Raw genomic sequence first — 25,060 nt, 5'->3', positions numbered from 1 at the left:
TCCCTTTGATGAAAAAACTAGAGTTGGAATAGAAGGGCATGGAGGTTTTCATGTAGCAACACCCAGTGTCCTTAGACATGATTTGTAAAATCTCTGATAGTGAAGAAAACCTTGTCACATACTATTGCTGCATATTTTAGCAGCTCAGAGTCTTGAAGCTCTTAAAAACTGCCTGCCTGATATTGTTGCTAAAGAAATCAAGCTGAATCAGAATTTTTAAACAGAATGAAACAGTTAGCAAAGAGGTTGCAGTAAGCCAATGACTTCAATGTTTATTTCAGGTTTTCCAAGTATGGGCCAAAGTAGTAGCACTCCCAGTGACTAGACTGGCAAAACCACAGAAATCTGTTTATGCACATTTCTTTTTCTCTCTGTTGTACCATAGTGAGATGAGGCTTATTTCATTTACAACAAAAATTGGAGATGATTCTATTGCAGCAGGCATAATTATTTTTAATTTATAGTAACATAATGAAAAGTTGACTTTGGCACTGCAGGCTTTGGGCAACCTGCCATTTCTTGAGAAAGTTCTATAAAATGTGCCACTTCTCAGCTGGTGGGGATTTTTGGGGTTTTTTGGTTGTTTTTTTTTGGTTTTGGTTTTTTTAGTTATCAATTACCACTTTTTGAATTGAGACACAGATCTGGGATTAAATGGAACTATTCAGAATTAGCTACTTGATATATACTGATTTTAGAAAGTGTTTTTTTTATGGCAATTTTTGCCTGCATTGTAATATCGAATGGAGAGAAAATGAAATTCAGTCCTTAAATTAGTGCAGTGAATGAGTTGGAAGTCCCAAGCTTTTCTCCAAATATGAAACAATACAATCAAAATTAACACATAAGCACAAGGAGGAGACTGTTCTGATAAAAATACAAAACCAATTTCCTGTGAACACTGATTTTGGGAATGTACAGTTCTTCCCTTAACTGCTGCCTAACCTCTACTAATACTTGATTCAGTTAAGGGAGAGGGAAGTTGTTTGGATTTTGGTTAAGCTGGGGTTATTTGTTAGGTTGTGGTTTTTGTGTAGGGTTTTTTCTGCGTATAAAATCAGTGCCTATTACATTATCATTTAAATTATTTAAATACTCATAGCTTTTACTGTAGGTAAATACATATTGTGCTATTTTGATCTACAGAATAATTTATGAAGACTCATTTATGAGTGGAAAATACTTTTCGTACAAATTTTATGCAGATTTCTTGTCTTTGGAATCTACTTGGGAAGACTGAAATGCAGTATATTTATTAAATTGTGAACTGCTTAAACTCTATATTGCACAACAATACCAAAGAAAAAACTGATTTAGCACATCAGTGGAACCTTTACATTTACATACATCCTGAAAATTATAAACATAGGTGCTTTTCCATCTGCCTGAACTGCTGTCCTTGCATGACTATGTCCTGAAAGACTGTAAAATGAAAAAGATAAATGGAAATTAAAGGTCAGTCTGTTACCTGTAAAGGTTTGCTCAATTAATGCTTGGGATTGTGCAAACTTTAAAGGTTATCTCCACCTATCATTTAAAACATCTGGGCCAAAGAATATTAAAAACATTCTCAATGTACTCTGAACAGCAACTGAAATTTACATTAGCCCTCTCAAATTGCCAGCAGCTTGCTCTTAATCTGAATCTGTTCATGGCATCTGTAACCAGTTCTCTTCCTTGTTTGCTGATAGAGAACAGGTGACCACTCCGAGATAAAGAATCACCAAATATTTTGAATTGGGTCTCACCACGTCCTCAAGAGTTGCCACATCTAAACAAATGTAACCTGAGCTCTTGCATCGAGCTTTGTGATTTCACTGGTCTGCTGAGGTACCCACAGAGAATTTCTGCAGCTCCTCTTTCCACAGACCTATTGGGGATGTGTAAAAGCTCTTTTCTGCACTTTCAGTCCAGGGCAAGGGCAGGAGGAAGCGACTGACAGGCCTGAATTCAGGAGCAACACAGGAATCCCTTCCTGAACAGCTCCTAGGGAAGCATAACACTCTTTCAACTTCCACAGACCTAAAGAATCTAGCATTATAAATTTGGAATTTCAGTAGGATTTTAAAAGAATATTAGCAATTTAAAATATTTGGCATGTCCTTAAATCACACTGAAATTGAAGAGGAAGTATGGTAAATTATGGAGTGGCATGTTTCAAGTGTTTGTGTCTTTGTGTTCTTCAGTATAATGCATTCTTTAATTGTTCCATTAAATACATTGCTGCTGTCTCTCTTCTTAGTACAAATGGTTGATAATTAATTTTGAGTGCATTCCAGATCAGAGAAAATTCCAAATTATATTATTACTGCTCTGGTGGATCTCATCAACTCCAGTTTCCGTTCTGTTGTTACTTTAAGGTTTATTCCTACTGTAAAAACTAAGTATACACAAGGTCTGGAATGCCTAAGTTTTATTTTGCTTTTGCTTTCCTGGGAAATTCTCCACACACTTCAAGTTAGGGAGGCAAAAGTCAGTCAAATGTATCTATAGTAAAACATCCAGTTCAGGGGGTTTGCTAAGGACCCAGTGCTTTTGGGGAATTCAGCACAAGTTTTCTGTGCTTGGGCATTTCAGTATTTAATTTTCCCCCAGGACACAGCTCTATTTATTTTTATGTGTTTGTTTTTAAGTGAACGAGGATAAATACGTGGAGCCAGACATGGCAGAACAGTCCACTTCTTCCAGTAAAGTAAATTCCAAGAAAGAAATACCAAATTATTACTTTTCTTCTCACTCTGTATCTGATTTTAAAACCATCCAAGCAAGAACTCCTTCTAATATAAGTGGATTTGGGGTCATATCAGGAATGGCTCCATAGGACTTCTTGGCATTGATCTGGAGTAAAGTACATGTCTGCAGTATTAATCCTGCTTTAGATGGACTTGGCCAACAGGAGAGGTTCTTCTGTAAATAATCCAAGTAGAGCTTTGTGTATTTTGAAACCCTTCAAAACAAAGTGATCAGTTTTAAAGACAAAATATGCAACTTTCGCCCCAGCAAACTTTGCTGTTCTTTCACAGCCTCCAGACTAAAAGGCAAAGCATATCTACCCCTTTCCCCATAGTTTGGCTCTGAACAACACATACACACAGAAAGTAAAATCAAGCCTGAGGTGGTATTACATGATTAAGCTATTTTAAGTGAATTCCTTCATCTGCTTTAGGGATGGGAATGTATTTTCCCGTGAATCATCTCTGATTCTCTAAATCTTAAATACTTTACCATTTTTTATACTTGGCCCATTGGAAACAGGTACAAGATTGATCAGACAGCTTTTCCATGTAACACAGAAACTGCATGGGTTTTTATGTAGTCTAAAAATAACTTGCATTTTCAGTCAGAAGACTGCACATATTTTCTACTAAGCCACTGTACTTCCTTTTCTTGATATAAATACAATTTCTGGTGCTGCGTTCCAGAAAGGTTAAGTATTATATTTAATATGAATGACCACATTAGGCAGAATACAATTAACATGAAGTCATATTTCCATCATTCTATGTAATGTGTAGAGGGAGAAATAGGCTGCGTGAGATTTATGCAATTTATTTTCTCATGACCCTCAAGAACTTTGACAAACCATCTTCTGAGGTAGTACTGTAATCAGTTAAATGTAATGATCTGCCCTGCAAATGAATCTGTAGGTCAAAAATCCAGCATCAGATATTCTGCAGAAATGAGAGAGATGGAGGGGATTCTAAACCTTGTAATGCTATTTCTGTGTAAGGAAACAGCATACTTTACAATATTTAGCAGGCAGCTGGTAAGTTCAAAGAGAGATATTAATAGTGCTGCTAGTACCTAGCATATATTAAATTAAATCTGAGGTCTTTTAAGCCTGGTGCTAAATATAAATGTCAATATTTCACTTTTTTTCTTTATGGGTCTCTTTTGTCTAAAGAAGTCTGATCCACTGCATAGTAACATACATTTTATCAGCTAACACATGTTACTCACAGAGTAACTTTTTATATCATTCCACCTTGAAAAAATGAAGCACAGAGTATTTGCTTAGAAAACCAGGGAGACTGCAATTATTGTGAGTTAATTACATGTTCTTTTCTTGTTAGCTCTTTTGCATAGTGCAGAAATTACTTTAATGCTTGAAACAGTTTTAAAATGCTTTAGTACACCAGTGCTGCTCATGGCTGGAAACACAGTTCACCATCTGGCCACGTGCTTTGGCTGTCTGTATCCTCTGCCTCTCAGTCACACAAGTGCATGGCACAGGCAAGACAGTGGTTTCATTCAGGTGAGTGGCATTTATGTACTTTTGCTGGTTTTTTTCATTTCCATGGACATCTGCTGCAGAATTTTTAAACTTTTGGCTAACGATCTGACCCATTACCTGCAGAGCAGTACTTAACATTCAGTGTTTGTATGCTTACCATTAATTGTAAGTCAAATAAGCTACTATGTAAAAATTAGTGTTAGAAAAGTCATTAAGGTATCCCAATAGAAAGGCACTATTTCATTTTTAGCTCGATGTAAGCTCTTTGCCTCACTGTTTAATAATAAATACCATTCCAAAATGGGAATGCAGAAACTAAACCACCTTTTTGATAAATCAAAGAAAGAGCATATTTCATAGAGAATAAAAGATACAACCCCTTCTTGCATACAAAGTATTCCAAAGAGGGCAGTGAGAATGTGGAAGAGTGCCAGCTTTTGACTCCAGGGTTTGGGGCCCAGAAGCCAGTGCCCTGCCCTCCCAAGGACTACACTGATGGGCTCAGAGCATCTTCCCCCTTTCTGACTCCATGATATCTGTGTCCCTGGGTACTCAGGAGGGCACATTAAACAGCAGTAGGAGGAGAAGCTTTTCCATTTCCCTGTTAGCCACTCTTTGCCTGTGAGATGCAAGACAGGGTTTCAAATCACAATTCTTTCTGGCTTAGATGAGTTTGTGATTATTTTACAAAGCAAGGAAGGTTACATCACTGTGCCTTCCTCAAAAAGACAATATTGATCTCCTTACTGTTTCCAACAAAGGTGCATTCCCCATTCTCTGTGATTTCCACAGACAAGGTTATTGACTTCAGTCTGGGCTATGTGCACCAGTCTTTTAGTAAACCTAACCCTTTTGATTTGTTTTTCTACCCAGTTCCACTCTTGTCAAGTGTTACAGGACCTGTCAGAGAGTTGACAGAAATCTGGACTGTGGTAGGAATTACCTGCAAAGTCCTGAGCTTTATTTGAAAGGAAAATGTACATGCCTGTCAAGAAATGTCCCATGCAATTTCAAAAATATAGCAAAGTGAGAATAACACATTTGTTTGGAGGAGAATCAGAGTGAGTGAGCACCTCAGATCTTAAGGCAGAGGTAGGCAAAATCTCCAGTTCTTCCTCTATGCTATCTTTAGTCACTGACCTCTTCCCTAATTATAATTTTTTTGACTGATTTTCTCACCTGCATCTATGCTCAGGCTGATCAAAGACCCAGCAATAATAAGTAGAGAAGGAAAAGGCAGCAAAATGAATTTGGTGCTGCATGATCCTGTAGAAGACAGGGAGATTGTGGAGAAAGACCATAGATACTTTCTCAGCCAGGAGAGAGTTCTGATGAAGCAGACTGTATCAAGGAAGTAGGTCATGAATTTCTTCTGAGGAAGCACGTTCACTCTGTATGATAGACTGGTAGCTCCTACACACTATGTCCTAGAAATTACTCATCCTTATTTCATCCCCACCACTAGGGAAAGCTTTGAGATTTAAAAATACGGCACTGTGGGTGAAGTTCAGAGTTGAGGGAATTGGCTCATTTACAGCCAAGTTTTGCCACTCTAGTTTTCTGAAAGACAGGTCAAGCATCAAGAAACTTCACCATCATTTTCTTCTTTTCTACACCTTTTATGTCAGGAACTGTACTCACAGCAAAACGCTTCAGCACTTGCACCTCATCCTTCCAGTCGCAATTGCAGTCAGTTTTCTTACAAGGTAGTTCAACAATCCTTTTTGTTTCTCATGAAACTGAAACCAAGACCTGTCTTGAATTTCTGATACTCATATAGTCCCCCCCCAGGGTGCTCCTGCAGTGCCTCCAGGGAAAAAGGGAAAACAGAAATTAGGGCAAGGTTCTGTGAAATAACACACTGCAATATTTCTCAAGCCAGGGAACATAAATATATATCCGGGCAGGTGGAAAAACAATTCTCAGTACAGAAACGTCTTTATTATGCCTTCAGTTTCCTATTCACTTCAGCAACTTCAATTAAAAATTGTATTTCTTGTGTTTTCTCCAGTCAGCTGAAGTTCTAAAATTAATTTTATTTATTCACAGCTTCAACCTATCTCCATAGGTTGAAGCAAATGAAATGAAAAAGCAAATGAAAATGTTTGATACTGCCTATGGTATCATTTTTCCCTTAAAAACTAAAAAGGACAAACAGTGTAAAATAACAGTTCCATCACTGCTGATACATAAATACACATCCTTTGCATATCAAAATAGAAATACTCAAAATAAAAGGCTTATTTTGCAAGCTATCACTAGCCTCATTTTATGGATAAACAGTCTGAGTCAGTGGCAAAAGTATCAGGAACTTAAAAGTTTCCATACTGAGATGTAGTAAAAGAAGGAAAGAGGATTTAAGAGATCTGCAGCAGCTCTAATATTCTGTCTGATTAGCTGCACTGCCTTACAGCTCTTGGCAGAGAAGAAAAATGCTGCTCTGAAAGACACTTTGACCTGTACATCCCAGAAATCAGACTATGACATTTTTGTGGTTTTTTCATATTTTTAATTTCTAGTGGTAGTATTTTTGGGAGACTTAATACCAGTGCAACATAACTTTCTACCTTTGATAGGCAAGAAGAGCCATCAAATGTATTTATTTATTTGGAGGACGTTTTCCCTATGTTTCTGTCATGAGGTCTTTACACTGTACCTCATTGCAGCTAGAAGTACAATAAAAAGGAGTAGAGGCAGTTATTTTCAGGACATCTCCTGGGCACCAGCTACTCTGGAACTCCAGCTTCCTAAAAATTGGCTTTGTTTAAGCATAATATTACAGCTTTCTTCACCTTGGTTTCAGTTTCTGGTACAACAGCTTGGAGTTTGCCCTAACAAGCAATTAACATGTACATTCCATTGAGATAAATTGAAGTAAACATACTTTTCTGGCTTTAGATCTGATGATTCACTATTGTTTAGCCATTAGCATTTCTGCTTTGAATTTTAAATAAGTTGGCTATTGTTCCCTTAAGTTATAAAAAAATAATAAAATAGGACATTCTTTTTTGTATTTTGGTAGTAAATTCTTGGTTTCAAGGCCTGGCAGGCAAAGACCCAGCTAATCCTTTTATTTTTTCTTTTTTTTTCCCCAAAAATATGTCTGGCTGGACCTGCACATTTTATATCACATAAGTGATTTCTACAGGATACTGTTATAACATAGTTATCATAAACCTGCAAGAAACCAGAAAGCGCTATAGTTGTACTAAATTTCCGAGGATGGGATGTTAAATAAAAGGCCCTTAAAAACTGGTATGCTGACCATTTGTTTCAGATTTTCTAGATGTGGTTTACTGTATATTTGGTTATATTGGCTAATCCCACATTTTTGCAGACAAGGAGGGTAAACATGCTGACATGTTACAGTTCTGTGTGCCTTCCTTAACTTGAATGGCTTCCTGGGCAGGTTTGCCGGTGCAAACGTGCTGTCTGACCACCTCCAAATTCAATATGAAGGACAAGACATGGAATGTAGCCAGCATGCATGTAAAAAGTAAGATTTTAAAACAATGGAGCATCTCTTGTAGTGATGCTGAAGTGATTCTGTCTCCATACATACAAATATAGCAACTGAAAGAAATTGAGGGGTACTGTAATCTGATTACAGTGAGTATGCTTTTTAGAAAAAATATTTTGATTAAATCTGAGGTCTTTTAAGCCTGATGCCGAATATAAATGTCAATATTTCACTTACTTTTTTTCTTTATGTGTCTCTTTTGTCTAAAGAAGCCTGATCCACTGCATAGTAACATACATTTTACCAGCTAACGTGTGTGTGAACATCCCAGTAAGCAGTAGAGAAAAAAACATATTTGTTTGAGAAAAAATGGCTATTTGACTGAAATGTATGGCTTTAAAGAGGAAAGAAAGGTTTTATTTCATAAAAGAAGTTTTGCTACAAAAGGGAGGAAGCCCAGAAGCAAAGGCTGAGGGAGTTAGGTCTCTAACCACAGGATAAACAGAAGGCAATGAATAGTAAGTGACCTAGGGGAGAGAGGGATCCAGAGGACTTTGTAGCCCTTGTTAGTCATGTAAACTGTGGAAAGATAACATTCACATTTCTGTTGCAATTAATATTCAGTTGCTAATGTTCAGTGCTATGAGATTGCTTGCACAGAAAGGAGCTGCAGTAGCAGGGTTTTGATGTGTGACTGTGACCCCATCATTCACGCTCTGAGGCCTGAATGGGGTTTATACCTGGTGACCACAGACCTGTCCTTCTTCCACTTCAGGGGACATTTTGAAACTAGGCTTTTTCACCATGGATGTGCTTTCTTATTTCATGCCTTGCTCCAGGTGGTTGCCCACAAGCTACACCAAATTTCTGTGTGAGGCTTCCTGCTGAGGCATAGCATGGAAGGCATAGCTGTGGACTGCAATCCACAGCTCTCCTGGGAATGGTAGAAGGACACCTCTGGGACATCAGTAAAACCAGCCTTTCCCAACCCCTGACAACAGATGAATTTAATACCCACCATGGTGTTTTAAATCTCTTAAATCCCTCCAAATCTCAGCCCACAGCGTGAAGCATTGAGTGCCTCTTCAATAATGTGAGATACTCATTCTCCTAGTAGAGCTGTTCCTCTTTGAATAATATATCTTAGTCTAAGCTTGTATTAATTGAGCAGGCTGAAATGTGAGTCAGTCAGGATGTCATCACAAGGGGTCAGGGCTTTCCTCCTTCATTAGTGAGCAGTTTCTGTAAGAAGGACCGAGCTGAGAATTAGGAAAACGTAGCTGCCACTATTGTGGTTATGACTGACCATTGCATACCTGTCCCAGCTCTGGGTCCCAGCCTAGCCGTAATTTCCTCCACTTAATTCCTGTGTTGCATGGGGACAGTGGTACTTGTAATTTCTCGTGGATCTTGCAAAACCAGATTGTTTAAGGAGTGCTTAGTCCTGTACACAAGGAAATATATTAAGTTTAAAAATTAGCTGTGGTTAGATTTGATTTGATTCCTTCAAAGATAATTTCTTGAATGCCTTTGCTTCAAAAAGCTGGCAATCCAGGACTGCTCTGAGAACAGACAGAGAGGCCATAGGTATGCACTTCAGTGTCACATCTTCACAAAGACCAAGACAAAGGACTGGTTCCAAGTAACTCAGCAAAAGGTCATTGGATCAGATCTCTGTTGGCAAAATGGCAAAAAAAAAGTGTTGCTCTTAAGCTGTCAAGTACCTGAAACCAGTCCATAAAACATTACTAATCTGACTTCTCAAATGGCTTCATTTGCAGATGTCAATATATAATTTTGTAAAAAAAGATTAATTAAACCAATCAGTTATTAATACAATTTGCTGTTATTTGACAGTTGTTTTTTTTATTAAAATTACCACCAAATGTCTTAGCTGGAATTAAATATATCTAAAATTTCAGCTTGTTCTGCTTTAAGATAACGTATGGCATCAGAATTCATTAATATTTTAGTGATGATGTCTGAACTAATCATACGACATGCCATGTGAATCCCTCATACCTCAAAATCAAATCTAAATCTTCTTTGTGTCCTCCTTTTGGTCATTATTATGACTGCACCTATAATTTCAATCTCCTTCTACACCAAGAATATTAGAATGAAAAATACTTCCCATTGTACAGACAGTAGTTTTTTAACCTTCATTTAATTGTGATTTCAGCCTCAACAAAGCACTCCTGATGGGAACAACAGTGGATGCTGCTCTGAGCAGCCTTGTCTGTTGGAAGGTGTCCCTGCCCAAGGCTGGAGACGTGGCAGTAGATCATCTTTGAGGTCCCTCCCAACCAAACCCATTCTGTGATCCTGTGACATCTAACAAGGCTGTTGCTGAGGCTGCTCTGTGCTAATTCTGTAAAGTTTTGTTAGACACAAATGGTTGCTGAGGGTTTTATACATTTGTCAGCCTGGTCGTTTTATGCAGTTCAACCACCTTCAATCACATGAGTTTTAATTTGTTGTTTTACTATTAGAGGAAAATGACTCATCAGGTGGGAGATTTTGGTTCACGAGCCTGCATATAAAACTGTCTATTGATAGTGAACACAGCATAAACATTACTGTTCCCTTTAAAAATAATTCCCTATAATAATCATCAAAATGCTGCAATGTTGTTATCACAAATTGAAGTTTTGGGTTCTTACTGTTGAGTACTATAATATATCTCAAAAGGATCTGAAATAGTGGTAATTCTTGTTTATACACTAAGTATGAAACAACTTGAAGATTGTGAGAAATTCTGTTTACTTTCAATCCTGTTGCTTAATTTTTCTTCATTTTTCTAAGAAGAAATCTATATTTACTTGAATGTATAGGGAAATGGAGATGGGGCAGATATTTCCAGAGGCTGCTGCAAGCCTCTGGCACAGATGCAGTTCAGACACTGAAGCTCCTGAAGGAAAATTGCGGTTCAGAGCTTCTCATTGAGGCCTCTAAGGTTGGGGTGGCTTTGTGGTACCCTGATATATTACATTTATACAGATATATAGGAATTTAACCAGAATGACACCAAAAGAGTGAAGGGAAGGAGGTCCTTCCAAGCCTTGCCTCTAACATGGAAAGGTGCAGTGTTCCCAGCCTGTGCCTGCAAATGCACCCATCCTAAGGCTGTCATGCAGCCTTAGAAACAAATAGTGGATTAAAATTACAATAAATACATATAATTTGTTTGTAGCCCTTAGTCTTTTTTTTTATTATTTACTAGTGCCACTGCTAATGGAAACCATGCAGTGCATCTAGAGAAGGTGCATTTGGGTGAAGAGCTGTTCCCCAGGAGCCTGGTGTGTTTATGTAGTGTAACCCAGCATTTGAGCATTAGTTTCTCAGTAGAAAACAGCTGCACTTACTCAGCATGCCTCCTGCTCCCAGGCTGGGCTGTGATACCACAGACCTTCAGAAAACCAGTGCTAGTCACTTCTGTACTCTCCAGTAAAACAGGGTTTTGTTTCAATGCCTCCATTAAAGGGCCAGTAAAACTGGGCTGAGGCTGGTTGAGGCTGGTCTGAAGTTACCAGAAAACACAGGAGTGACTCCATTAAGAGTTTTCTACCTCATAAAATTTTCTACCAGAATATTCTTCAAATGATCACACTGAGTCAGGTATTAATACCAGAACCTCAGGTAACTTCTGTGGAGCACAGCTGCAGTGCAGTGCCTGGGATGACCCTGCTCTAAATGATACACCTGCTCAGCACTGTATTTAGTTTGCTGGGTTTGCTGGATCATGTCAAAGTTCTTTTTTATTGTGTTTTGCTCAAGTAGTCATGAGGATAATCCCTAATACAAGATTATTTACATAATGTCTTTTGAAATGACAGATGAGAGGTATAAAAAAAGTCTTGTCTTTTCATTTTAAAGTAAAACCAGTCATTATTTAACTATAGTACAGTGAAGAGAGAACAGCATAACCTGTACCAGAGAAGCAGAAAAGTACACAGAATAATTCCAAAACAAATTTAGTTGTTTAAATGCAGTGCATTAAAATCAGACATAATAATGTTGACATTTTAGTATTGTTAATGAAGGGCCCAGTTATTGATCTTTGCTGAGGGAACTGTCTATTGAATCCACTGGACTTACATTTAGAAAAAGTGGAGCCTAATGAATTCTAAGTAATAATTTCTAAACAAGGTAAAAGCTCCTCTGAGAGAAATTTATGAGATTTCTATGTCAACCTGAATGTGAAGAGGCTTTCCAATTCACCATGATATAAGTTATTAACCTCACTTGAATGAAGAAGGAAAATAATACTATATTTTGTTTAACCTCTGCAGCTTCAGAGTTCCAAAATTACAGGGCTCTATGAATAGATCTGAACAGTAAAAGCTTTGAAATTTTCCCCATCCATCTCATTATTTGAAGCAACATAGCTCTCTCTGAAGGGAGCTACTAGCTGGAATGATCACAACTCAAAAATAAATTTAGATTATAGAAATACTGGATCATTCTATTTCATTAAATTAATTATTATATAATTCTAGTTGCTGAACACATTCATTCTGTTCTCGTGACTCCTTGATGTGTGCCCTGAATGGAGCCACAGTGGGATCTGAATGGCAGCCAGGCAAACTCAACTTTCCCCCAAAGCCTCTCTACTGGAGAAGCTTCTTGAAGGATTTGGTTGCTGTGACTTGTCAGAAACTGGATCCTGGGCTGTATGAACTGTCACAATTCCTACATTCCTTTGCTCCTCCTGAGCAGTGGCAGACACTGACTTGTTCCTGTCCGCCAGCTCTTTGGCAGTGCTCCTTTTTGGAGGGTGCCAAGTGATTGCCATCAGAGCCAGCAAGGTGGTTCGTGACTTCCCCCTGGTCTGCTCCAGGCAGAAATCCGCCAGGTCAGTTTGCACAATGCCAGGTGTGGTCTGAGCTGACTGGTTTTCCCTGGAAGGATTAGGAGGTGTTGGTGCACTGCTCTGATGCCTGCTCTGGGGCTGCAGCATCTGCCATGGTGAGCCACTGGAGTGCTGTGTGCCAGCATAACTGGCTTCAGCAAAGTGTCCTGCTGCTTCCTGCTTTTATAATCAGTGAAGCAGACTTATCCTCATCAGTTATTGATTTTCAGGGTGTTCTTCTGCTGGAAGAGTTTAAAACAGCTTCTCATTATGACAAGTGGTTTAAAAATAATGAATATTTAGATATTATTTACAAACATGCTCACTTACATTTTTAGGGCACTACTATATTTGCATTAGCATTACTTTTTCAAGACATCTTTCTGATTCAAATCAGGATTATGATACTGTTGGTTCCTCTCCACATTAAGTACTCCTTCTCCTTAACACGAGATTTTTGCTGAATACATTTAAAATGAGGAAAGAATTTTTTAAAATCATATTTTAAATTAAGTAAGAATTCTCACTGATTTCTGTGGGCCAAGTCTTTAATGCAGAATTGATCTGATGGTCACAAATTTGAAAAAAATGTCAAAAGATTGCATTAATTTCTTATAATACTATTGTCTATGAAGTTGTAGGACATTACAATCATATTTTTACAAAATATTTGCAAACAGTAAAATACAGAAATAAATTTATTTTAAAAGAGTATATTTAGAGCATGACAACCAGTATTATAATCCTCATTTTTTAAGGAAAATGTCTCCTGTGCACCAGTTTAAGAACTGACTTCCACAAACCTTTACCTTTATGCAGCAGTACTAAAATTGGGTTTGATCAATTTCTACTCAGTAGTTGCTTCTTCCTTGCCCCACTGATCATTCAGTGGACAGCTACTGGGGCAAAGACAACCAGAATAGAAAACAGAAATGCAGCTCGGGGTTCTGCAACACTGATCCTTGCTGGTATAAGCCACAATGTCAATTTGCTTTTGCATGTGAGGATAATCTCAACCTGTGACTGATGAAACTCAATAATACATGAGTCAATTCTGTGCTAAGTATATTGGGTATTTTTTAATTATTTCTGTTGAATGCCTTCTTTGTAGTACTAAAAATACTAGTAGTATTTTTACTACTAGTGAGTACCATGAGAGACAATGCATCAACTTGAAATTTTCAAAGTCATCATAGTAAAATATAGCTCAGTACAGTACCCTTAACAGGAATTCCTGTCACACAGTATCTGTTTCCCTTCCTAGTCATTTCAAAGTCATTACCAGACTTACTTTTAGGAAATTCAGATCCCAAGGATGCTTTTTGCATAATAAAAAAGAAAAATTTAATCCCTGCTTTTCTGTAACTACATAGGGCCTATTGGGAGAGAAGTATGGGAACATCCGAATACCAGGGGAAGTTGAGTCAGCAGAATTTGAAATGATCCTGGATGCTGCTGTAGAGGCCAAGCTAGAGACAAGGATTTTAGAAGAGTGGTACTGCAGGGATGAGAACGCAGTGCCACCAACATATTACCTCAGACCAAAATCAGAAATGCTGAAGAACTACCAGAATACAGTAAGTCACAGTCTCCTGCTCATGAAATTTTTCTCAATCCTTTACAGTGGCAGGCAGTCCCCAAGGCCAGGCACTTGCTGTTGTCTTTGAATTAGGTTCTACAGCCCCGTCCACGCCTGAACAACTGCTACAACTGCTGCTGTGGTGCTCCTTTCCTGTACACGGGGAAACTGCAAAACACCAAGGAGCACAACTCCTGCATGGATGTGCTCTCTGATGGCTAGAGCAAGCCAGCTTGGGTCATCTGTGCCCTGTTAGGGCTGGTGGGACAGATGTCTCTTCCCTGATGTTGTAACATGGAGAACTCAGGCTCTTCTGCTTTTTACTGTGCATATTCTAGATTTCGATGAACAGGACTTGCAGAGGAAATACACATTTTCCCTTCTATCCCCATAGAAGAAAACCTGTCAAACAATTACTTAGCACTGTCCTCAGTCAGGTGTCATACTTTTAACTTATCAACTGCATTATAAGATTTTTTTCAACACTGTTAATTATAATTTTTAAAGCAGGCATTTGTTTTTAATTGCTGATTATAAAAATTATCTATTTCTATTTCTCAGGGCTCAGTTCTACCCTCCTACACATCCAGTATATACCTAAGGACATATTTTATTGTATAAAAAATTAAATCCTTAAAAGAGTTTTCACTTCAATTTGAGTGCCATATTATATTATTAGGGGTTTTTGTTCTTAAATCTTTGTACTTTTCCTGAAGCTACTGACTAACATGGGACTAAATGAAAATATGTCCATAACTTAAATTACTTAATATTCATAACTTAATTTAAAAAAAGATGTTCATAACTTAAAGCTGTAACATAGATGTAACATAACTTAAAGATGTAACACAGAGTTACATCTCATAAACTTATAGAAAGTATTAAAAAATACTCAGCTCTGTCAAGAAAGAGTTGCTAGGGAATTTATTCTGGAGATTCCACACTCCAAGAAAACTGGAGACCCCTGAAATATTTCACCAGCAGTAAATGAAACATAGCTGCTTTAGAGAAAGCACCAGCATGGCATTTTCAAGATACCATCTGAAAGGATTAGTGAATTTATATTAGAGTTCCTCTCTGATGACAGTTAAGATTAGTGTTACTATAGCAATGAATGAGTGATCATAATGTCACATGTAATCCTGTATTTTTAAAATATGGTAGCTAATAGAAGGCACTTAATTGTAGGTACCAGGAACCCCATTTTCAGTTTTGAGATCCAAGTTTAAATTTTTATCATTATTACATCTCATTAAAGGAGCAATAATTTTAGCAGTATTGCTGCTACTTTATTAATATTTCAGGCTTGGTTCTCAAAATTCTCTTTCTATAAAGGTGTTATTGGCCTTATTCTTGAAAAATATTGCATTAGCTGCCTACACTAGGGATTTAGAAAATACTCCAAGGAGCTAACTCTTAAAATTCTATAATGGAATACAGTATGATCATCTGCAGTATGAAATATTTATCTTTTATTGATTTTTGTTAGTGTATGTGTTTCTCTGTTACCATGTTATTTTTGGCTTTGAATATTAGACTTCTACTTTCTGAAGTTGTATATGTATGTATTACACCTACTTTTTAACAATGGATATTTTTAAAAGATGGAATCTTCTTCAAATTCAATGAATGAGAACAAATGGCAAGATATATCAGAAGAGATTAAGAAGATTTTTAAGACTGCTGTGAAATTGCTGTATGAGAAAGGAAAAATGAAACACAGCCAGGCAAAGAGATATCTTTCCTCTGGTAAGGTTCACACTAACAATTTCTATGTTTTCATTTATTGTCTGTCCTGTCAACCTTTTCACAAACGTGAAAATATATTTCTGTTGGCATTTCTCATATAATTAAAGGGGGGAAAAAAGGTTTGTTGTGCTTGCTTGAGACTAAAACCCATACAAAAGCACTCAGCAAATTCTCTGTGTTTGTTTTTTTCTGTTTTTACAGAGAACAAATGCAATCGAGTCTGCCTGTTGGGGGTAGGGCATGTTCTTGAACTGTTTATAAAGAAAAGTTGACAGAGACTCTGTGTTCTCTTTTCATCCCCAGCTATTGAAGATGAACTTGATTTTGCCTTGGGTAAACAAACACCAGCTTTCCTAAAGAAGTGTGTTTGCTACATCCGGAAAATTGCCAACATTGAGCGTTTCGTTAAAATTCCAGAGATGGGAAAATACATGGACGTGGTCCATAAAGCTGGGAAGTTCCTACGAGATCCTGAAGCCCATGAGAAACTGATCAAGCTCAGGGATGAATTCATTCCTACCATTGTCGCATCATCCAATCTGAGAGTGTACACCTCCGTCACCCACTGTGACATGAAACTGGGCTACTCCCAAGAAGTGGAGAGCCATTACATTGAAGGACTTGGCAAACAGTTCTATGAAGACATGATTGACATAATCCAAGCTACAGTGCAGCAGAATTTTGACACGGAGACAGACGTGCTGTATGATGAAGTCCTTCAACACTCATCGCTATGTAAAACGTACTCCACTTTTTATGAATATAGATGTGAGGCATTAAACATCGTTCACAAATATGTTTTACCTAGAAAAATAGGACACATTAACCCTCTTATCATATATGGAGGACCATGCACAGGGAAGACTCTTCTGTTAGCTGAAGCAGCGAAGAAGGTAAATAAGTATCTTACATCCTGAGGTCATGTTGAGAGCATTACTGTGTGTAAAGGCCAACTTAATTCTTTCTTTTCTCAACAGATCTATCAGCCCTCAATACAGAAAATAAAAATAATAACATGTATATTCAGCATATTATTGTACACATGTACAGAAAAATATTACCTTTCAATTATAATGTATCTGTATCATGTGCTTAGCCAAAACAAATATAGTTTATTAAAGCTCTCAGAAATCTAATAGGAAACAATATATTCTGAATAACATAATTTAGAATGATCTCTTTCCTTCTTGTTCCTCTGAGGCCCTATGAATCCACAACCATCTAAACTTCTTATTCTGATTTCAGTCTTAAACACAAATTGCAGTACGTCTTTCCAAGTCATACCATCTCATGTTCTCATAAGAAACTATTCCAGAATTATTCTAATACACTGGCTACAAATCTATATGGAATAAGCTGCAAAAATACCCATACTTACTTATCTCGAATATGCTGTTTAAGTCATTGAGCTGAGTACTACAGGGAAATGAATGAAACACTTTGTGCAAGGCAGGACAAGATGCAGAACAAGCCTAAGCTGGCATCACCAGACCTAATTCTGCAGATGACAGTCACAACTTTGAGATCCTGGCAGGGTGGTCAGAGAATTTAGCATAGTGAGCTGGGAAAAAGCCATATCAGCCAGAAGGAAATGAAGAAATGAACAATACTGTTTAAAATCCCTGTCTCTACTTCCTGTGGAGTCACATTAGCTGCATATATGAAATTGGGAGTTGCAACTCAAGATCTCATTTCATATCTGAGTACATAAGTCAGCCTAGAGACTCTGGTGCTGCTTTTCTTTTAAAATAGTGTAAAATACATAAAGTGAGGTGAAGAGATGTAGAACTGAGTGTGTTAGCCTGCACAGACTGGGAAGATTTAAAGAAGTTAACATTCCTCACTAGCTTGGAGTGCTCTAACCAAGAAAACTTCAGGAGACAGACACCTTTCCTTTTTTGTGGCAGTGTTTTAGAGTAAAAGTCACAGGTACACCAGGGCAAAGTGTAGTTGCATGGGCCAGGGATCTGTACTCTGATCCGTGTCCTCTAGAGACATGTCTTTTTACTCAGTCAGAATCAATGCTAAACAGGATTAGGTAATAGGCTGGTGTGGCTGACCAAGGATGACATTGTGTAGTGTCTAAGGAAGTCTATTTATAAGAGATTCTATCTACACACTTTCAGAGGTGACACTCAGATTTTGTGAAGAGTACCCTGGGATTTATGGAATACATTCTAGTCATGTCCCCTTTGATGTAAGCCTTTTTGTGCTAAACACAGATGATACATGATTTGAATTTCATTCAGTGCACCCGCCTTGAACTCTGCCAGTGAGAGCATTTCTATTCAACCAGTAATATTTTTAAATGTTTATTCATATGTAGACTATCACTATTAATAAACTCTGTTACTGTGCTTCATTGAGATATAAACTAAATTAAGCTCTGTATTCTAGGCCTATTCCTGGTTGCAAGAAGAGATGGGACCAGATTCTGACCCTGTGGTAGTTATAAGATTTTTGGGATCTACTGAAACAAGTACAGATCTGAAGAATATACTTCAAAGCATTTGTGAACAACTAGCAGTCAACTATCGCTGCCTCGTACAAAGTTACCCAAAAAAGATTCATGACCTTCGGGACTTGTTCATAAATCTCTTGAATGAGTCTTCATTTCACAGGCCACTGGTGATTATATTTGATGCTTTAGAACAGCTAACAGATAGTGATGATGGTAGAAAGCTCTGGTGGCTTCCCATTCACCTTCCACGTTCAGTACGGATAATTTTGTCAACACTGCCAAACAAGCATGGGATCCTGCAAAAACTGAGGTGCCTTATTCATGAAGAAAGCAACTACATTGAGTTGACTGCAAGGGACAGAAAGATGTGCAGTCAAGTACTGAAACATCAGCTGCTGCGAGTTAAAAGAAAAGTAACATCAGGGCAACAAATCTATGTCAATGAGGCATTCTCCAAGTGCACACTGCCTATGTTTGTGAACTTAACCTTCAGAGAGGTCAGGCACTGGAGATCTCACAAGGATGTGGATGAGTCCTCCCTCTGTGTTACTGTCCATGAAAGCATAGAGCAGTTGTTTTGGTCACTGGAAAACAAGTGTGGGTCAAGACTATTGTCAAGAGCACTTGGCTACATCACCATGTCCAAATCTGGCCTGAGTGAAATGGAACTGGAGGATATTTTAGCCCTTGACAACAGTGTTATGTATGAACTGAATGAGAGAGTCAGAGAAAGTAACCCATTGAGAATTCCATATATATACATTGCAAGACTTAAGGAGGGCTTACAGGGATATTTAATAGAGCGACAGGTGAAAAATGTAACGCTGCTTCTTTGGGCAAATAGGCACTTGCAACTGATTGCCCAGAAACTGTACCTGCACAATGAAGAAGACTTGCGTGAAATGCACACAGTCATGGCAGAGTATTTCCTTGGTGTTTGGTCAGGTGGACGAAGAAAACCTTTTTACAGCAATGATCAATATCTGAGTGGTTGTCCTGACCATTCCAGTAGAGGCCTGAACGAGGATGAAAAGCACTCTATGGATCAGGCAGCTTTTGACAGGCAGGCTCCAGATCAGCCTTGGGTCTTTCAGTGTAACCCATTGGAACCTGATATCTTTTTTATTAATCACAGAAAAATGACAGAGCTTATTCATCACTTAACAAGATGTGGAAGAACTGATGACCTTCTGTACGGAGTGATCATGAACTTCAGCTGGCTGTACACCATGATTAGAATAGGGCAGTTTGATAAAGCACTTTCTGATATAGAACTAGCTTACACTTACTCTCAAGAAAAGGAGCTGAAATTTCTGGCCAGTACCCTCCGCAGTATAAAGTTCAAAGTAGTAAAATACCCAGGTTCACTCTCAGCTGAATTGCAGCAGAGACTTCTCCCAGTAGTAAGCTCATTGCCCAAACTCAGACATCTCCTCCTAGAATGTGACAAGGATGGACCCAAGTACTGCTCTATCGTCCCTTTGCACTCCTCCATGGATGTGACTTACAGCCCCGAGCGCCTGCCACTGTCATCCAGCTGCATGCATGTCACTGAGATTTTGCCTACATTTAATCCCAGCACAATTATTGCTGCTTTAGAAAATGGCTCCATTAGCACTTGGGATGTAGAAACCCGCCAGCTACTAAGGCAAATTACAACATCTCCATCTGTTATCTTAGGGATGAAGCTTTCTAGTGATGAAAAGTATCTTGTAGTAGCTACAACAAACAACACTCTTTTGGTATATGATAACATAAATTCCTGTCTTCTTTCTGAGGTGGAAATTAAGGGGTCAAAACACTGTGGAATTGCAGGGGACTCCAGTTTTATAAATGGATTTACATTATCGGTCAACCATGCTCTTGCTTGGCTGGAGGCCAGTAAAGATGTTACTGTAATAGATCTGCTTTACGGTTGGCCTCTCTATCAGTTCCACTGCTGGTACGAAGTGACCTGTGTGCAGTGCTCTCCAGATGGAGTTTATGCATTCTGTGGGCAGTATTTGAACACCGCAACCATTTTCCACTTGGGCAGTGGAGAGAAGCTGACCACTGTGACCTCTGAATTTTCAACTGGATTTGTGAAATTCCTTCTCATTTTAGACACAGCCCAAGAAATGGTGATGGTGGACAGTGAGGGTAGCCTCTCTGTTTGGAATACAGAGGAAATTGCAAAGCCTCAGCTTACAGATGACTTTGACTGCAGAAGAGAAGACAGTGAAGTTGTCAGCATAGAGCTTTCTGAAGACCAAAGTGCAATTTTAATTTGTAAGGCTCTCAGCATTGAACTTCTTGACACTCGTGTGTGGAAGGTGGCTGAAAAGTTTAGAGCTAAACACAATGAGCGCTTTATATCTGCCGTGTTGTCCAAAAATGGCAACTGTATAATTGCTTCAATGGAAAATACCTCAGCCATTTTTGTTTGGAGAAGAGATACTGGACAGTGTATGGCAAGCTTACAGGAAATCTCAGGAACTATAGTCAGGCTAATTAAATCAAATCATCATAACATGCTGCTATCCTTATCCACCAGTGGTGTCCTTTCTATCTGGGATATAGACATCATAACTGCTATGTCCAATATTGACAAATCTGGCAAACCCATCCAAAGACTGGTGTTACCAGCCAGAGGTGAATTAATATACACATTGGATGGATCAGATTCTGTCCATAAGTGGAACTTCAGCACTGGATTTATTGAAGCTGTGTTCAAGCATGAAGGTATTGTTGAAAACTGTGTGCTGACCTCATCTGGAGAGATAATGGTTACATCAGATGACAAATGCAGCCAGTACGTATGGCACACGGTGAGCGGTGAAAATATCTTTCGCATTAATGGACAAAAAATCTCAGAGCTAATGATTACTCACAATGATCAGTTTGTAGTCTCTCTCTGTGAGCAAAATGCATCCAGAGTTTGGCGACTGGCTACAGGACATAGGGTTTGCAATATTTTAGTTGCCTTACAGAATGCATTTATAACAACTGCAAATACATTTGTGGTTGGAATGGCAAAGAACAAAGTTTTGGCAGTGAGTCTCTGGACAGGCAGTATAACGAAGAAGTTTTGCTGTGATGATGGTGCAAGCATTGTGGATATTAAGTTGATACCAGACTGCCCAGATATTATAGTATTTATAACATCTACTGAAAGTGTGAACATCTGGAGCCTAACAGAGGAAGTCATCTGCAGACGTGTACAATTGCCTACCAATTTCTTAAAAAAATTGGAAGACTTTGAAATATCTCCAAACGGGAAGCTAGGAATTATAACCCGTGGTGATGAGAACATCAATGTGCTTGATCTACACAGTGGAAAACTCCGTGTGGTTCACGCTCCAGGTGTCATCTGGCGGCAGAGGCTGTCTCGTGACGGCCGCTACCTGGTGTACATTTGTTGTCGTGGGGAGGAAGATGATGACAATGGTGCAGTCTCTAGTTTAATTGTAATGAGGCTAGCAGATGGCAAAAACATCGGTGCCTGCTCTCTTTATAAAACTCCCACTTTTCTTGCACTCTCACAGAGACATTTAAACATTATTATTGGATTTGATGATGGAAGTATAGGTACTTACACTGTAGTGGATCGAGTTGATGCTGCACTGAAAATCAAAATTGCTACTTCAAACAGCCGTCAGATTTTCAACAACGCAACACAAGTGATTAGGCCAAAGTGTCACAATTATAGTTTCAAAGTGACTGCAGACTGCATTTGGAGGGAATCAACAGAAGTGTTTGCAAGGGATAGCCCCATTACAGTTACAGAGGCTGAGGTGAGTGAAGCAACACCAACCAAAAGGCACAGCTACTGCTATGAGAAAGTGTGCTCAGCCATAGATTGCAGACACAGTTTTGCATCTGACAACTGAGCAACCATCTGGGCGAGCTTATCTGAGTAGTACAAGTGCTTAGATATGTCTTCTGAATTCATGTAAAAATCAGTGCGTTTCTTGGAAGACAGATAAAAACAGCAGAGGGCAGACCAGCTGTTTTTTCCTGTCTTACATTTCTGTAAACATAAAAGCAAACGTAAAGCAAATGGGCTGCAGGGTTTTTTTTAATTTCGGAATACAAGGTTTAGTCCAGAATTTCACCAGGGCCTTGATTAAAAATTTCTAGCAATACTATCAAAATTGTTATGCTATTACAGAAGTTAGGTGATTCTATCTGTGGTTGACAGACTGTTTTAACTAGAGCCAAAGCTCTAAGTGATTGGTGAGAAGTTAGACCACTATTTTATATTCCAAGTCACCTAGATGGGTCTATAGCTAACAGTCAATTTTATACCCACTTGCAAAAATGTGTTTTTCTGCTTGATGGTGCAATGACAAGATGTCACCTGCCAACCTGGAACACTTGATACATTCCATCATCATTTTAAAAATATCTACTTTTATTTTTCTTTTTAATTGGGTTTAATCTTTGGGCTGAAAGGAATAAGTGCCAGTCAGCTGTTAACATGTCAGCACGTGAGGCAACAAGTATTTGTTCACCTCAATGAACACAATGAGAGCTTTTTTTTTTTAAATTGCATGCAGGGATTTCAGGTTTCTGTATTGTGATAAAAATTATAAAAGTCTGAGTTCTAAAGGAAGTATAGGGATTGGGGTTTTATTTTTGGTTTGGGGAAATGTTTTGTCTTCATAGTGTGTATTAGTACAGGTCGTAATGAAAACTTTTCAAAGAGAAGGAGCATTACTGATGAACACTTAAAGACATTAATTTCTTTATATTAAAATATTGCTGTCCATTTTATTGTAAGAAAGTCTAAAGTATCTCCTCTGTCTCCAAAGTAATCCTCGTAGTTTTCAAACATGCCATGTATTAGTCCTTATAACATTTGCCTTAGTATTGTTTCTCTTCTTTCCCATGATAAATACCAATCAAATGACCAAACACTCTGAGACTGTTTGTGTACCTGCTGAAATATACCACTAAATGTAAAGGCTGTCAACAGGTCCCTTCTTAGTCCAGTTTGTAATGGGTTTTTCTTACTCTCACATGCATACAACCTTCACTTTCTGCTTTAGAAACTGCTCTGAGCCTTTTGTACAGTTTTACCAGTTTCAAGGCAGAAATTGTGAAATAATGAAAAATGCTGTAAAAAAATTTACATTTTCCTAAGTAAATATACTGGACAAGATCTGAAAGCATAAGAAAATTTTCCCTTACTTACATATCTTAAAGATGGCATACCCATGGAAATATTTTCAAATTATTTAAACAGAATAATCTTATTTTTAAAATCAGAATTCCATACCACAAATTTCCAAGAAATGAATGCTAAACTAGAACTTAATGTAGTGTGTGAATGTTCAATGTACAAGCCAATATAGTATATTAAGTGACTTGAATGATTTTTCCTAACTGGTTTGCAACTAATAGATCATATTGAATGTTTTTATGTAAACTTTGTATTGTTGGGAGAACCTACCCAATCAGAGATTTATATTTTCATAAATGTCAAATTTAGTTAAATTTTGTTACAGAGTTGTTAAATTAGAAATCTATTGCAGTCTTCAAACAAATATACAGTCTTGTGTATGCATTGTTTGTACTAATAAACTGTGGAAGCAGACTTGTGTGTGTCCCTTAATTTTGTGGAAATTCCACTCTGACAGAGGGACATGTGGCCTTTGCAGCCTCCTTTGGCCTGCACATAAATAATTTTAAGGACAGTATTGATAAGGAAAAATTCCAGTGTTTCTCCCATTGCAGGTAACTAAATCAAGCATTCAAAAAACAATGAGATTTGCCAAAAAAAAAAAAAAAACACCCTTTTTAGATGATGTTTATGACTGGATTCCATCCTGACAGTGTGCAAATCAACAGACATAAAGGCTTTTGTGACCAAGCCAATAAAAAGCACAAAAAAGGTGCTGAAACCCCACTCCAGTTCAGACCCATGAAGCTATGGGAAGAGGCACCACAGTTCCCAGGATCCTGTCCCAAAAGAGGCAGCTTCCACCTTCTTTCAAACACAGTGCATGACTTAGGCATTTTGGCCATGAACTCCCTGTTCATAAACTGTGTAATATTGGGAAGTAAGTTCTTTCATTATCTTGCAAGGGTAAAATACATCCTCTGTCTGCCAGGAGAGTGGCTGATTTGGGGTTAATAATGGAGTATAATGTAATCACAGAATCACAGAATATTCTGAGTTGGAAGGGACCCCCAGGGATCATCAAGTCCAGCTCTTAGCCTTGCACAGGACACCCCCAAGAATCACACCTTGTGCCTAACCTATCTCATTCAGCTTGCTGTATCAATTTCTCAGGGGTCAGACTCCTCACATTGAGCCTATGCAGCAGACACAGGGTTCTGAGTGGCTTCAGGCTGCTGATACTTGCTACTGCAGGAGTGACTGCTCCACAGCCCTTCACAAATCTGTCCCCAAGTATGTGTATCCAGTGGTACTGAGACAGAGTACTTTCTCCAATAATGAGCCATCCAAATACCAAGTGCTGTTCTACCCCTACATAGGAATAGTGCAATTTACTTTTTGGTAAGAAGTATTGTTGGCATCTCTAGAACAAAGCTTTCATTTATCATTTAGACAAAGTGCATCTATAAACAAGCTCAGTTGGAGTCTGTATTTTCTGACACAGAAGATTCTAGGAATAGGAGGCTGTAGCTGCAAGAAAACTTTAACAGGGAATTAGCCGGAAATTCTTAGGCAGACAAAGGTAAGCCAGAGGTCAGCTAGAAAAAATATTTTTATCAGT

At 38.2% G+C, this 25,060-nt stretch overlaps 1 protein-coding gene across 1 annotated transcript in view; it reads left to right on the top strand.

The window, feature by feature from the left end:
• NWD2 (NACHT and WD repeat domain containing 2) overlaps nucleotides 1–23,913 on the top strand; it is a 30,509-nt gene extending 6,596 nt beyond the window's left edge. The window contains exons 3-6 of the mRNA XM_058803611.1: nucleotides 13,920–14,123; nucleotides 15,730–15,874; nucleotides 16,178–16,767; nucleotides 18,272–23,913. Of these exons, the coding sequence (XP_058659594.1) occupies nucleotides 13,920–14,123; nucleotides 15,730–15,874; nucleotides 16,178–16,767; nucleotides 18,272–22,204 (4,872 nt within the window). The 3' untranslated portion in view covers nucleotides 22,205–23,913. The remainder of the gene's footprint in view (nucleotides 1–13,919; nucleotides 14,124–15,729; nucleotides 15,875–16,177; nucleotides 16,768–18,271) is intronic.
• Nucleotides 23,914–25,060: the final 1,147 nt, after the last annotated feature.

Source organism: Ammospiza caudacuta, chromosome 4 (genome assembly GCF_027887145.1).
Source record: "Ammospiza caudacuta isolate bAmmCau1 chromosome 4, bAmmCau1.pri, whole genome shotgun sequence".
Classification (NCBI taxonomy): Eukaryota; Metazoa; Chordata; class Aves; order Passeriformes; family Passerellidae; genus Ammospiza; species Ammospiza caudacuta.
This window is presented reverse-complemented; position numbering and strand designations above follow the sequence as displayed.